This window comes from Eleginops maclovinus, chromosome 19 (assembly GCF_036324505.1).
Source record: "Eleginops maclovinus isolate JMC-PN-2008 ecotype Puerto Natales chromosome 19, JC_Emac_rtc_rv5, whole genome shotgun sequence".
Taxonomy (NCBI): Eukaryota; Metazoa; Chordata; class Actinopteri; order Perciformes; family Eleginopidae; genus Eleginops; species Eleginops maclovinus.
In genome coordinates this window covers 17,190,584-17,206,339 of record NC_086367.1, presented here as the reverse complement: position 1 = coordinate 17,206,339, position 15,756 = coordinate 17,190,584, and the positions used below count along the sequence as shown (strand labels likewise).

The 15,756-nt window shown below is 41.0% G+C and overlaps 1 protein-coding gene across 1 annotated transcript in view; it reads left to right on the top strand.

Annotated features, from left to right (window-relative positions):
* Nucleotides 1-576: 576 nt before the first annotated feature.
* Nucleotides 577-15,756, top strand: part of myo10l1 (myosin X, like 1) — a 40,306-nt gene continuing 25,126 nt past the window's right edge. Inside the window, 2 exon segments of the mRNA XM_063908102.1 lie at nucleotides 577-972; nucleotides 12,024-12,122. Of these exon segments, the coding sequence (XP_063764172.1) occupies nucleotides 952-972; nucleotides 12,024-12,122 (120 nt within the window). The 5' untranslated portion in view covers nucleotides 577-951.

Below are 15,756 nucleotides of genomic sequence, written 5' to 3'. Positions count from 1 at the left end.
TTTCAATGAATAAGCCAAGCAATAAATCCAAACCACGTTGAGATATACTCTCCTTAATTTTTCCTTTTGCATAAATCCTGTTTCCCAACAATCCAACATGCTGATGCTGCTTATGGACAATCTGGGTCATTTCAGGCTCAACACCTGTAATTGGGCCAAGTGGGACAGAGCCTCTTTCATCGGCCTGGGGCCAGTCACCAACCAAAGCCACTACTTTCCTATCGTACAATAAACCCAAAAATGCCTTACTGATTGGAAAAGAAAAAAAATCCAGATGTTGTCATGGGGTTGACCACAGCTACAAAACCTCAAAGTCTACATCAACCTACATGTCTGCCCTGTGTGTGTGTGTGTGTGTGTGTGTGTGTGTGTGTGTGTGTGTGTGTGTGTGTGTGTGTGTGTGTGTGTGTGTGTGTGTGTGTGTGTGTGTGTGTGTGTGTGTGTGAGTGAGAGAGCTGAATGTATGTGATTTGTGTTGGAGGAGGTTGTCTGCACCGCCCCGTGTGTGAGAAGGGCAGCGTCAAGCTCGCACTGTACCCACAGCCTCACACTCATACACACACTCTTACATATAAATACACACACACAGACGCTGCTACACCGAAAAGAGGCAGGCCTGGAACACCAATGCTCTTCAATTAGAGCTCCTTCGACGGATCCCTGGCTTGGACACTTTTAATTTTTCATCACAGCCTTCTTGAATTTTTCTCATGTGGCTTTTTGCGCATAGAGATCAGACGCTGCTGAGGTGTGTTTGAGCCACTGAGCCATTCCGAGTATGCAGACTAACGCTCGGTGAATGGGAAACATCAACACGGAGGCACCGCTACCTTTCCCCCATATTGACCAACACGCTCACCCTTCGGTGGGCGAGATTTGCGCACCGGAGACCGGAGCCGGTGTCTGCGCTCTGCCGGGCCGGGCGCGCGTCGTCTGGGAGGAGTAGGGAGGATGGAGGGGTTTTTCACAGAGGTAAGCAATGGTGAATGTGTGTCACTGTTATTGAGCTAACGTTAATGTCACATTACGACTTTTACGTGGGATTCAGCCCACATCTGCACCGATATACGGTTTGCTTTGGGATATGCTTATACGTTTTTTATTTCGATTTGTATTGGATTTGGTTACGGCAGGTGTTGCTCTGCTTCCGTCGACTGGAACCATTCGTCACTGTTCCCAACCAAACCCACACAAAATAGGCCTTTGCTTTAACCGCAGGTCTATCTTGATTAAAAATGAAATCAAAAACCTGTTTATTTTATTATCACTGCAGAACACCAGGGCCTGGCTGCCGACCGGCTTGGTGAATTAATTCTGAGAAGAGCTGCAGATAAATTGGCCAAACGAGAGCTGGGCTTTCGCATCATACGGCTGGCTCTCGGATTAAAGCCAATCTGTTAACGGAGGGTAGACCGTGTTGACCGACAGCAACAACCCTCCCACATCATGCTGCTGTTACAAGACCCTTTTTGTGCTTTTTGAGTGCGCTGTGAATGTGTTGAAGCAAGCATCAATGGGTGGGTATGGGTCGGTACAAGGCTGTGGGGAGGGGGTGAAGGAAGAGGAGGAGGCGGTGGGGTGTCTGTGTGCTTGGGTGGAACAGGCTAGGTGAGACAAATGGTTAATAACCGGTATGAATAATAGGTAAAACAGTGATTATTGATTCAGCCTCCTGCTCATTCCTCCACTGAGGGAAAATGCATTCAGGCTTTCACCTCCAGCATCCTGCCATTGATATGGCACACTATTCTCCTGCCTGCAAGCCTCATGATGTGTCCATTCAATTTACCTCTCATATGTCCATTCTTTCTCCCTCCATGTAGGGTGTTCATTGTAAGCAACATGTCACTTCCCCCTCCCTTCTTTTCATTTGGTTTTAGCGCACAATCACCATTTAGTGGCCCAAACGTTGTCTTCTCTGCTGACTTTGATGCCAATATCCATCCTCTTCAAGCTACTTATCTCCCCCCCTCTTAAGTTAATCTGATATGGGTTTAAATGCCTCTCACATTGGCAGTGATTTCATTATTAGTCTATGTGAGTGGTTCTTTGGGTGTCAGGCCTTATAGAAGCACTGGTGTCCAAGTACATTTGTTTCCGAGTGTGCTGGGGGAAAAAACAGAGGTGTGATCTACTGAATCCTGGTTATAATGCATAATACGAAAAGGAAATGTCAGCTGTTTGGATGATCATACAAAAACAGCTACTGTAACAACCATCACTCCTGCTCCAGTTCCTATCATTCTGTTGGTAATATATTGATCATTGCATCGATTGACAGACCACCACATCGTCAACCCTGCAGCCCCACACAGCCCAGACTCTAAAAGCCTATGTGGGACCTGAAAACGGAGTGACTTATTGAGTTATGATGTCGTGGCCTGCAGTCCTGAATGAACTGCATATCTGATACCCAGAAACATGACTTCATGCAGTGGGAAGCTGAGTAATCAATCCTTTCGGGATTTGGTTGTTCAGCACACATTAAGTTTCATTTCTCTGTAATCTTCATCGCTCCATGCCTCAGTCTTACTGCGTTCCTCTTGTCTCCATGCTTTAAACCAGAGAGAGTGAACAGCTGACCTCTCCCTCTCAACCCAGGCAGAAAACATGATCGCTGGCCAACCAGCCAAGCATGAAATGTCAGGTGGCAACAGACTACTGTATAATCCCCTCAAATTCAAAGTGGATGGGTTAGTAGTGGAATATAGTTGCAGTGGCATTATATAATCTAAATACAAACAAAATAAGAGTATTATTCTAGTTAGGTCAACTAAAAATACACACACGTGAAGAGTTAGAGTATACTATTTGGGACACATTAGAAAGTGATAGAGAAAGACCTAAAAGGTCATAAAGTATTGTGGAGCGGCAGCAATTAGACAATGTATCTATTAGTCGATTGGCTGAACAATAATCTGCAACAACTTTGATTTCAAATACTGCAAAAAACTGAAGAAAATACAATTTTCAATCCCTCAAGTATGGATGGCAAATATTCCTGTATTTCTCTGTTCTTATAAAACTGAATGTCTTCTGGTGTTGGACTCACATAACTATATATTTCATCACATCGGACTATGAGAAATGGATTGGCATTTTTCACAATTTTCTGACATATAGACCAAACAGAAAACACTCAGCATATTAATCAAAAACATATAATAAATTGTTAGTTGCAGCCCCATTTAGCAGAAAGACACAAGTTACATTATAAACTTAACGTAGAATAATTAAAATATTGTACATCCTTGAATGTGATCCTGTCTAGAAGTTGCTCACCTCACGTCGTCAGATGGTGCGTGACATTGTGTGTTAGTGTTGGTGTGTGTTTGAAAGGTCTGGGCTGGATTGCAGGTGCACCATGAACCGATAACTGGGGGATAGACAGGTGTGAATGTGGAAAGAACAGCTTTGACACATTATCTAAATCCTGCTGTCATTGCTGCTGTATCATATCGGCTGTTAACAGCCTTTTACTCTGTCTTGCACACAGTCCTTTCCTCTTCTTCTTTGCTTGTCGTTTCGCCTCAGTCTGTATAACTAAACAGGCTGTAAACAATAATTCACTGCTCTTCAATTTGTTGAGTGGCCACTACATCCTCTACTGAGATTAACAATAAAAGCTTTCTCACACTGAGGTTGATTCTTTATGCAAAGAACAGTAAAATATTAATCATCAGTATGCATTGCTGCTTGCATATAGGCTGTGAAACTCTAAACAAACTAACACATCGGAAAGCAGCTTCCATGTTTGAACTTTATGGTATCTTCTAATTGCAGCCAACAATTCGGTCATTTCTTCAGTGCAAAAAAAGCTTATTAATTTAACAGTCCCTAGATTGCGATCCAAATTATGCAGGATTTTGCATGAAGTGCATGCTGCAGGAAGCTGGTTCAGTGGAGGAAAGGGAACAGTCACTGGAGATGTGTGACCTATATTCAGCAGCTCCAAACACATTTGTTCTGCTCAGGAGCTGCATCAGCTTCGTTTCTCTCTCTCTCTCTCCTCTTTTCCCTTCCCTCTGATGCTCCGTCTCTCCCTGCGGCCACTCACTTCTCAGTCTCAGTCAACCAACCACTCTCACTGCTGCTCTGCCTGTCTCTCCTCCTTCTGGCATGTTTCCAGCTCTGTCTATCATCTCCTTGCCCGGTCTCACTCTCGTGCTTGCTCTGCATGTGTAGGTGTAAGAGGACAGCTCAGCTAAAGTCAAACAACATTAAAGATATTTTACAGTGTTTGAATAAAACAACATCTTAAGGGCAGTTATTAAACTGGGCAATAGACTGATTATGTATATCCCGATAAAAACATTTCAAAATAGGTGAGCCTTATTTTGTTTGACAAAAAGTCCAATTACCTAAACATATTAAACTAAAGGTTGGCAAAAATAAAAATGATGAGTGGTCGCTTCAGAAGATCACATACATTACATACTCAGCAGTATTTTACAATGAATAATTAAATGTACATTAAAATAGGTGCTGGTTGCAGAGTGTTTTAAATAGCACTATTACTGCTTAAAAGGGTGCATAATATCATACATTAGCGTCACCATGCTTGAATATTTATGATTTTTCCCCAGAGTGCTTACATGTTATGGACTAACTCTAAAAACATACTCTGTTTTCAGTTTATATAACGTACAGTGAAGTCAAGTATTTGTATATAAAACCCCAAATCACAAATCTCATTTAAAAGAAGAAAACATTTGAATTAGATCAAATTAAACAGAAAACAAATACAGCATATGAATACAGGACAGCATATCCCACAATCCTCTCCACCATAACATCTCCCAGCATCCACCAATGCTTGGAGGAGAGACGTTGTTTCCATGGCACTCTGTTTCCACACTGTTGCCGTGGAGTCTTGTTGCCAGGGTGTTGGTGGGGGTGGGGTTGTGCGACTGTAGTTTAATCCAAGATCAGAGAGAATGTGATAATTAGCAGACTGCTCAAAACTGGCCTCTGAAAGAGGATTTGCACTGTACAAACACACACACACACACACACACACACACACACACACACACACACACACACACACACACACACACACACACACACACACACACACACAGCTGCTGCTCCTTCCTTCCTTCCTTTATCCCATGCTCTGAGCTGGTTTACTTAGGATAAATCATTCATAGTTTGTTTTGGAATTTAGGACAGCTCCGAAGGTTATCTGTCTAAAGATTCAGATATTCCAGAATCACAGTAAAGCAGCCAAACATGATGCACTCATGTTTTAAAATGCTGTGGCACATCTGTGATGGATAGCTTTGACCTGATGGTTTCGCTGAAAAGTGATGGTTGTGTGTGTGTTCTCGACACTTTACTTGATTCTCCTCACAAAGATAGAAAAAAGATATTCAAAAATTAATGGTTAGTTCTTTATCTATCAGCTGGAATCTTTTTTAACTCAAAACCATCCTTAAACTTTGTTTAAAAGATGTAATTGAATTTCTGGGTTTTTTTGCACTGAAATACCAAAATATTTCATATGTAATCTAGAAAATAATCTAAAGATGTATTGAGAATGAAAATAACCATAAATTGCAGTCATTTAGAAGTGTATTATCCAGAAAAAAGAAAAGAAAACTATTTCAAACATTCAAATATTGAGCTGGTTTATGTTTTTAAACACAGATGTTTTAGATTGAATGAATACAATATTTACTTTATCTGTAATCTCTTGCACTGACAAATGTGGCTCATATAGTAAAGGTGACACACCCACCCACCCACCCACCCACTCACATAAACACATGTTATTGCTCTCCTTCCCACAGCCATAATCTGCTGAAAGCCTCGCTATCCTGATTGTATTATCACCTTTAATGGAATATTACTGACACAGTTTAGGTCCCTGACACAGGCCGGGCTGCACTAGAGGAGATCAGAGAGCTTTATCACAGAGATGTTGTGAAAAACGGGCAAAAGCACGAGCCCCTTTAATGTATGAGACTCAGAAATTCACCGGCTTTATGTATGGTAGTCTCCATTAAAGCTAATGCTTCAAACAGGGCTTTTACACCAAAGCTAGTGCACTGAAAGGACCTTATTGCCACAAATGCCCTGACCTCAACTACAGGCGTCCAATGGGATTCTGCCTGTCAAGCATGCTTAAGTTTGATAGTTATTTTTTTGTAGTAAATGTGTGACTTCAGTCTTGGAGAATATAAGTCATTTTCACAAATGTCTGACCTTTTACAAAAAAAAAACGAAGCCATTTTTTGAGTTTTTGCATCAGAGATTTACAACTTTAACTGTTGAAAGGAAACAACCACCTACAATAGCCATTGTACACTTTCATGGAAGACTAAACAAAAGCAAAAACAGTATTTTTGGAAAGCTTATTTACATTGTATTTTTTAAAACAGCAACAAACATAAAAGTAAATCTCATTCATTTCAAGCTATCACAAGAAATGGTATAGCATACATTAAAACAATCTCTCCATCCAGGATTGATATTGGCCAGAGTATCCTCCCCTACTCAACTGATTACCTCACATTAGCATTCACAACCGCCACAGCCACATCCATTCTCCTGTAAGACATCCATCCTTGTTGGGAGAGTAGAGCTTGATAGTTTTGCATTTGTTTTTGGTTTGAATCACATAATTGTTTGCCACATTTTGTCCAAAGTTGTCAGAAACACAGAACAGAATGGGGAATGAATGGCAGCTGAACAGCGCTGAAGATATTTGATGAATTATTGATGCCTAGTTGTGCTTTGTGAGTCTCGGATGTGTCTCCGGTGCTGTTTTAACACTGTGATAGAGGTAACTGTAGTTAATGAGTTCACTAAAGCAGCCAGACAGAGAGACAGACATTCAAAGTCATCTCACAAATGCACTTTGGCCTTTAGTCTCCAGAGATCCTGCTGTGGCCTCCTGCCTCTATGCTGGTCTTTAGTCTCCTTCCATTAGCTGTTTACTGGTCAGCTGTATCTGTCATCATTTATTCATCTGTCTGTAAATATGTGTCTCCCTTACCTTCTTCTACTATAAACTTTAGTCCCATTTTCTACTTGTTGTGTATGTTCTTCTATCATCAACATTGTCCGTCTCCTCCCGTTTTACCATTGTGCGTATCTCTCCCCTTTCTCCTTTTAGGCAATGTCAGGTTTCCCGATTTGCTTCGGAGTTCTGTGGATTCGCCTTTTCTCTCTCTGTGCTTCATTTGCATCATAAATCATAGTCAAATCATACACATCATGAGAGGATGAGATGGATACACTTTGTACGGACATTTGGGTTCCCAGACGATGTATCTTACCCTAACCCTCGTCTGAGTTATCCTCTATAGTGTTTGAGGTTCACATTTGTGGTTTTGAATTAAATGACCATTTAATATTTCCTTCAGGATGTATTGTAAAAGCTTTTATGATTTGTGGGGACACACTTTTCTTTAAAAACATATTTTCACTTTGCCTCCACCATTTTTGTTTATGTGTTTTGCCACCCTGAAAAAAAGAGGTGTAAAGCGGCACCAGCCAGTGTATTCTGTGTCCTTTGGTGCTGCATTCTGATTGGTTGATCGGTAGCCTCTGTCACATTGTAAGCACACAGCAGTCTTTATTCTCATTGCTAATAACTGTGCCCTTCTCTTCTTTTTTAATGCCCTTAATTTATTTTCTCTTTTATCGTACAAACTGAAAAGCCTTCATGGATTTCAGAGACAGTATTTGTCACTATAGTTGATCCTGCCATGACCTTTGTATGCATCTATGTGCTGCTTGTTTGTGTGTGTGTGTGTTGTTATGTAAAAAGGTGTATTGAATGCTAAGATGTGTGACTGTTGAATGTTCAGTTTGATTGTGTGTATGCCTGCAGACATTAATCATATGTTTGGGTTTGTTGGGGCGTGAGCGTCGCTCAGAGGGAGGGGTCCATCATCAGAGGCCGTCTCCAGGGCGATGCCTCAATCAAATGGCACAGGCATCCATGTGATTGCCCGAGCAGAAACAAGCCCTTTATCAGCCACACACACACACACACACACACACACACACACACACACACACACACACACACACACACACACACACACACACACACACACACACACACACACACACACACACACACACACACACACAGGCATATGCATACAGCTGTTAAGGGCTCCAGGCGGAATGCTCTGGAGATTCTCTCTTTTGTATGTTCAGTAATGAAAGATTATTAGATGGTCAGGATTTTCTGAATAGTTCTGCCACAATTACATAAATCCTGCCAACCTTAACTTTGCATAGAGGCCTTGAAACATGGAGGAAGCCTTATACGAAGCAGTAGAGGTTCATGTCTAAACCCATAAATAAAAAATCAAATCCTAAATATTTTTGGCAGAAGGTAGAGGTTTACAGGTTGTTATGTAATGCTTACACAATAAGGAAAATAAAACTATGTGTTAAAATGTCAAGTGTTAAATTAGTGTTTCAAAATGTCAGTATTTTTGGGACATGATTTTGTTCTAACTTCACCTTAAAAGAATGCATTTTAATGTTTTTTCACGATAGCTGCAGGTTGGCAATACGTCATTCATCAGATAGCATTCTTTGTGCAGAATGTGTTGGTGCTCTTTCATCAAAGTGTGAGATAAAAGGTCAGGGGTCATATTTAAGGGTATAGTGACAATTGAGGGTTAATGGAGCTGGGCGAGAAGGTGATGAACGAAGCTGGAGGCCTCGGTTTGACAGCAGTTTGGTTTGAATTTCATTGTGAGAAACGGAGAGGAGAGGTTTTCCCCATACATCCAGTTTTGCACACACAGAAAGAACTTGAGTTTATTGTCATGCATGGCCATCCCTGTCTGTCTGGGCCAGTAATGGAAAGGGGGGAGGGGAGGATGAGCGTGAGGGTGTTGGTAGGTGTAGGTTGTATTGCTGGCAGATCATTTATAACCCTCTGTGTCCCTGATGCTGCGTTTTCCCCAGAGATAGGACCAGGCAACTCAGGCAAAGTACATCGATCTGGGACTTAATACCAATATACTTAAAGAGGAGACAGATAGAAAGTGGGACCAAACACCAAAAACATGCATTATTTTCTTATTTAGGGAAAGCATAAAGAGAATTTGAGAAGAGAAATAAGAGCCCTTGCATACTTGACCAGTAACAGAGTTTTTTTGTGTGATAATTGTATCAGTTCAAACAGGATGTAATGAAGTACGAGTGAACTGTGTGTGCCTTAGGCAGGGCTGGTCATTTGGTCACACCATCACCAGCCTTATAATGGCCCTGTGTGCTGGAATCTGACAGGCAGACAGCAGGGAGGAAACTGCAGGGAGAGAGAGAGGAACTAGAGGAGGTATGATGGGTCTATAAATAGAGAACTGCTAAGGGGGGCACAACAGCGAAGCTCTTTAATTTTTCAGTTGTTAAAGTGATTCTTGATGTATAAAGCTTGTCAACCCAGCAACTGGTGTGAATTGGCAAAATGGAAGGAAAATGTTCACCATTTAACGTTGGCTAATTAACAAAAAACACAAAATACAGCTAAACCAAAGTATTTCACACATTTTAATCTATGTTAGCACAGGTAGCCTACTGGAGCCTAGAGATGTCCCTACATGATTTGTCCCTAGTTAGTGCACTAGTATCAATAGGTAGAGACACCATTTAACCGATGTCCCCTGAACGTCGCACCATGAAGGCTGCTGTTCATCAGCCTGCGATAACATAATGCTACGGGCATAGTCAACAAATACATTTATTATCAACAAACTCTAACGAAAGTAGAACTATAAAATCGCTAAATATCTTTTACATTGTGTCAAAATCAGCAGAGGTAGGCTCGTGAAAACATCATAGCATCATGTCGTGTGTTGCGCACGCACCTTATCAAAACAAACATCACTGTCCATGGTTCAAAGCAACACCTGTCTGAAGGAGCTGCAGGAATACTGCAAATCAGCGTGGCGAGCTGAAATAACGATATGATATTTCTGACTTGTTAAGTGCTGTGTGCCTCTAGCTAGCTACAGGCACCAAGTTAGCAGGAGTTGTTCTTGTTTTCAAAGGTTTGTTGCTCTGCATTTCCATTGTTTGAGCTAACAGCTGCAGTATTTTGTTAATCCACATACTGTCTCTTGTGACTAGATGGCTGTTGTCTGTTCAGAGCTTTTCGTCAATAACTTGGGTTTGCATTTTATTCGTTTTTTCTGTTGTTTGTTCGGGTTGTTGTACGCCAAACAATTATCAGGACTACCATGCATTTCAATAATGTTAAATTTGTATTAGTTCGGCATCCTTAATCTCATTATAATTTAGAAAGCTATTTGAAAAAAATGCATTAGCAATTGCTTTCATGTGAGTCATTGTTGGTCAGTAGTTGCATAATATTGTTGTTCAGAACATACTCACCTTGTCCTTTGTGGTGGTTAAATCAAGTATAAAAGTTGATCAAATAGTAGCCTTCCTTAACCTGAACCTCATCCAAAGCCTATGTCACCGAACCATAAACATTCCATTCATCTTGAGGGGAGACAACTTCCTGGCAATCCATCTATAAAAAAGATGTTTTGAAATAAAAAATGGCAACCTAAAGCCATGGGGAAAGGTCAGGGGATGAAGAAAGTCATCACAGGATCCTTCCTCTGGGAACCACGGATATCTATACTATACCTCATGTCATTGCAATCCAATATTTGTTGAGTTATTTCAGTCTTGACCCAAAGTGGTTTGGCATGAACAGTGGCTTGTTTTGTGCCTCTTTATTTCTGTCACTAAGACTATAGTTTATATTTGGCAAAAGCCGTGTTAAAACTCTGTATCCAAAATTCATTCAGACATTCTTTCCCTTAAGCCGAACCTTGCATTGTTTATATAGTGCACTGTATGTATGTGTATGAATGACTTCTGACGGGTTAACTCTTCAGCCTGGGGCACGACTGGTTCTGTATTATCATTATTGGTTGTGTGTCATGTGATTGATCTAGTACAAGGAAAAGACAGAAAGAGATCGAAAGGCAGGATAAGTAAAATGAACAAGTTAAAAGTTGCAAGGGAATGCTTGAGGCTGAGGTACCATCTGTTGCTAAAACAATTCATTTCCAGACCTCCTGAGCTGCTCAGTTCATTCAAATGCACATCTGGTGTCCCTCAGAGTCTTTTTGGGGCTCAATCTTCTTCTCAGGCTTTGTTCAATCTCCTTGTTTCGTCGGATGAACAGCCCCAAACCCAATAATATTTAATTTACCATGGCATAAAATAGAGAAAAGCAGCTTTGTCAGTTATTGAGGTTTTTGAAAAAAAACTTGCATTCCTTTCAACCCCTTCTAGCTACAAGCTGGTTTTCTTGTTTTTAGATAAAAATCTATACTTGAAATACTTTGACAGATATAGAACAACCCTATAAGTTAATTGACTAATTATGATAAATTGCATTTCTAATCTAATTTGTTCATTGTTATGTTATTTACACCAACTTTTGACTTCATGGTATTGCACATCCCAAAACAATCCAGTATTTCTGCAAAACACTAAATTAGGGAGAGCATGGGGTCTATATCCTGTCCCTACAGTACTTCAGTAGCTTTATTAACTGCCTCCTCTCTGCTTCTTCCTCCCTTGTTTCCTTTTTTGTCCCCTCCTCTGTTATGTTCTGCCCCTCTTCAGGGGTTGAAGGTCGGAGGTCAGTGACTTTGTGAAAGAAGGCTTTCTCTGTGTGGAAAGGTCTCGGAGAAGCACACTTCCTCTGACCCTGATCCCCCCCTTCTAACATATAAATACACACAGAGGCACACACACAGATGTCAAGCATTGTTGCTTCACCTTACTAGAAATCCAGATGTTGCAGCCTTTTTCTATCATTACACACATCTGTTCACCCATGCACAATCATCAGACGTTCACCTGTGACTTTACACTATGTCAGGGTCGAAGGTCGGGTTATGTTGGAGCAGAATTTCAGACAGTGTGTTGTTCTTTGGCCCAGAGCTTTATGTACCAACATACTACTACTTTTCCTACACATTTCACTGCTTAACTTCAGTCCATTTGTGTCTTTGATCCAGGGGGCCCGTGTTTGGGTCAAAGAGAAGGAGCAGCTTGTTCCCGCTACAGTCAACTCCTGTGGAGACGGAACACTTGTCCTCACAACCGACTATGGAGAGGTAAGAGCTGTACACAAAAACTACACTACACTTGCCTCCTAAGATAGCTGCTTGAGTCTTATGTTTTACCTGCAGGCTATTTTAATGCATTTGTTTATGATCTGTAATGTGTCAGATTTCCTCAAAGAAATAGAAAGAGTTCAGTTTTACAATCCTAGCACGCCAATTAGTCTCTCCTGCATGACTGCTAACAGCGCTGTCAGCCGAAGAGGGAATCACACCCGACAGAAGGCTGTGCCAGAGCCTGGTCTGATGTTTAGCAAACCTAGCTAACTTTAGCTGGAGCTGAGGGTGTTGGAGCAGTGTGAAGAAACATGTTGTACTTCAATATGTTCCCCTATATCCTCTATGTTTTCATCACAGATAGTTTTCATGGTCATTTTGAAACAGGCTGCTCTTGTGAAAGCTTTAAGACTTCCATACTTACTTGTGTTGGTCTGTATGTGAGCAAGTGATGATTTGACTGATTTATCAAATTATCAACATTAAGGGAGCGGCATTAAAAGTCCCAAGCTTTGTTGAAACTGGTGATGTTGCTGTTTGTGGATGCTGCCTTTGAGAAGCCACCATGTTCCCTCAGTTATGCAGGTTTTCAATGTGATAATGATAGGATTTTTTATCACACAACTTTATAAATATAAGCCAATTGCAAACACTTTACACATTAAATTAGTTTAAACAGTAAACAGAGACAGGATTTAATGACTGTTTAGCATAACTTGCTGCATGATTGTAATCTGTCATCTGGACTGTGCGTTAATCTTCAGATAAAGGTCAGAGTGAAGGTGAAGCAGCTGTGCAGGTTCATCCTCTCCTGCTTGGATCAATAGAAGCTCCTGGACATGATGCTCCACTTTCCTGCCCCAGTTCCTTCCTCCTCATACATATTCAAAATGTATCTCTGACACACATTCAGCCTCCAGAGGAGAGCTAGAATAGATGAAGAAAATTATGGGAGCACAAATGCCCGTTTCAGGATGTCAGGAGAGCCTGTAGTTGTTCTAAATGGCAAAGCCAGACGGCCGCTCCGCCCTTTAACACCAAAACCCCTGTCTAAGTAATGTAATTGAATGTTTAAATCTCATTATGAGTGCGTGTATGCAAGCTTGTGCTCATTTAATCTGTATCAGAGCAAGGACATGCACACGTTGGATTTAATGTTTTTTTGATGGCTGATGTGTTTGGCACACATGTACACCTACAAACACACACATGCGCTCCAGTTGGCAGTGTTTAGATGGAGCTAATAATAGACTTGGTTCTTTGGCCCGAATTCAACAGTCTCAATCCTTCCTTTATACCCTCAAACAACATCCACATCCAGGCTCTCCTTTAGAAATGTATAATGTATTCATGTTGGCCTTTCAGACATAAAATGGCCAACTGATGCCCTAAAAGCATCGTCTTTTTGATATAGCTGCTTCTCTGTTCTTGTTCGGGGCACAGACGGGCATTTCCAAAAAAGAGGATTGGTTGAAAGAGTAGAAATTCTCTTCGCTCTGGATTATGAATGTCCTTTACCTCCCCAACCCCCACTCAGCTCTTTCCTCCTCGCTCTGCCCTTCCTCGCTGCTTGCTGTTGGTGTTTAAATGTTAGCTCTGCAGGAGGTGGTGAATATTTGATAGGGAATCAGCAGGACGGGGGGCTTAATGCTGTTAAAGGACCTGACCCATGCAAACAGTCCAGGCTCATCACTCCTGGTGCTCTTTTCCTGCTTCCCATGTTCATAAATACATCTCTAAATCCAATGTCCAAGGAGCAGCCCTCGAGGCATTTTAATACTCGCTGCAATGGTGGCTGGTAAAACAAGAAACCTTGCAAAATTGAACAGGATGTGGCTGGTTCTTTTTTTTTCTTGAAAGGGGAGAGGGAGACACCAGCATGGTCCAAGCTGGATTGGAACCCGGGTCCTCTGCTTGGGGACCTAACATGCGGTACATGGTCCGTCAGCTCTAGCAACTGAGCTAAACGACGGCCCGTGGCTGACTCTTTTTAAGTCTTACTTTTACTTTCCTTTCTCACATTCTTCATCCAGCTGCCGTGTCTCTCTGGTTCTGTATCTACAGACCCTGACCCAGTTCACTTCATTACCATTTCTGGGTTACAAATGCTGTGGCTGCACAACTACAAGCCTTCATGTCAAATCAGCACAACTCGCAACTACCAGGGGAATACTGTATGTGAGCATTTACATCATTCATAGTCATGTTTTACTCTCAGAGAGTTTGCATGAAACAGACAACATCATACAAAGATATTCTGTAGATGTTCGGAGTGGAAGGCTATTGTTTCATTTCTTCTCAGGACAGTTGTTTGTACCTAAATACAAGTTGATCTTTTTATATTTTGAACGTGTTACGACAGTAATTGTTTACTATAGAGGAATGCAGTATCAATTATTACGTGATCCACTGGCACCCACATTTTAGCCACTCTTATTTTGTATATAAAGATATAAAGTGTGAGCTGCTGCCATTGTCATAACAGCAAAAGTTAGATGTTGTTTTTTTGATGGCATTTAAAGCATATCAAGTTTCAAGTCTTTAATACTTAGATTTTAGGCTGGGATGATGTGAGGGAGGAAGAGATTGAAACATTGGAGAGAAATGACAGAGAGGGGGAAGGGATGATCTCATGCTTAGTATCCACATAATCAAAGCACAATGGCATAAGTACATTTAACAAACATTGATTCATCAATTAACCCTAATCTGGGGTGCATATTCTGCAACTGTACTGTCATCCAGAAGAAAACGTATCAGATTTAATGGAATGTAAAATTGTAGGACACAGGTCTGACCACTTCTACTCTTCCATTAATGTGAGAGAGCTGCATTTCTACTCAGAAACTACCTTTTATCCTTTTAATCTTACTCATGTGGAGGAAGCTCATTTCATTTGGGGGTTGGAAGGTAAATCAAGCAGTAAAACAAAATCTCATTGGATCAGTGAACCATTGGATCATTCATAAATATGTTATTCATGATCCAAGGCTTTACCTCCCCCTTTTGTGTAGCTTATTGCAGTGAGAATATGGAGAATATGAATAGATTACTTCAGATTAGAGGAAACGTTCATTAACCTGTGGTAAAACTAGGTCAGCAAAGCACTGGATATAGATAAATATAGAACAAGAGGTTACTATAAAGAATGAACATAATGATGAAAACATAAAAACTACAGGTAGAAAAACGGTTATCGTAATCCAACAGAACTCCTACTGACTTTTATTCTCATAATCACTTTTGATTCTTCTCTATTTTCACACTACTGCTTTACGTTGTCACATCTGAACTTAACTAAATATCTTTTGATTTGGAGCCTGTTTGTTGGGAAAAAAGTAATCTCTAGATTAATCATCACTTAAATGTTATGGTTTATAACCCCAGCTTTGTTTTTATAACAAGACACATTCAGGCAACTCTGTGCCCGACGGAGATCTTCCTGGTTGCCATGGATACGGCATCCTCCTCCTTACATTGGCTATAATTATGACGTCTCCATGTACATCTAATTGACACCCACACAGGAATGTAATACACATGGGGAACTATGTAAAGACAGACAGAAGTTAGCACACACCTGCTTCCCTGCACTTAGACAGCACACACACACACACACACACACACACAC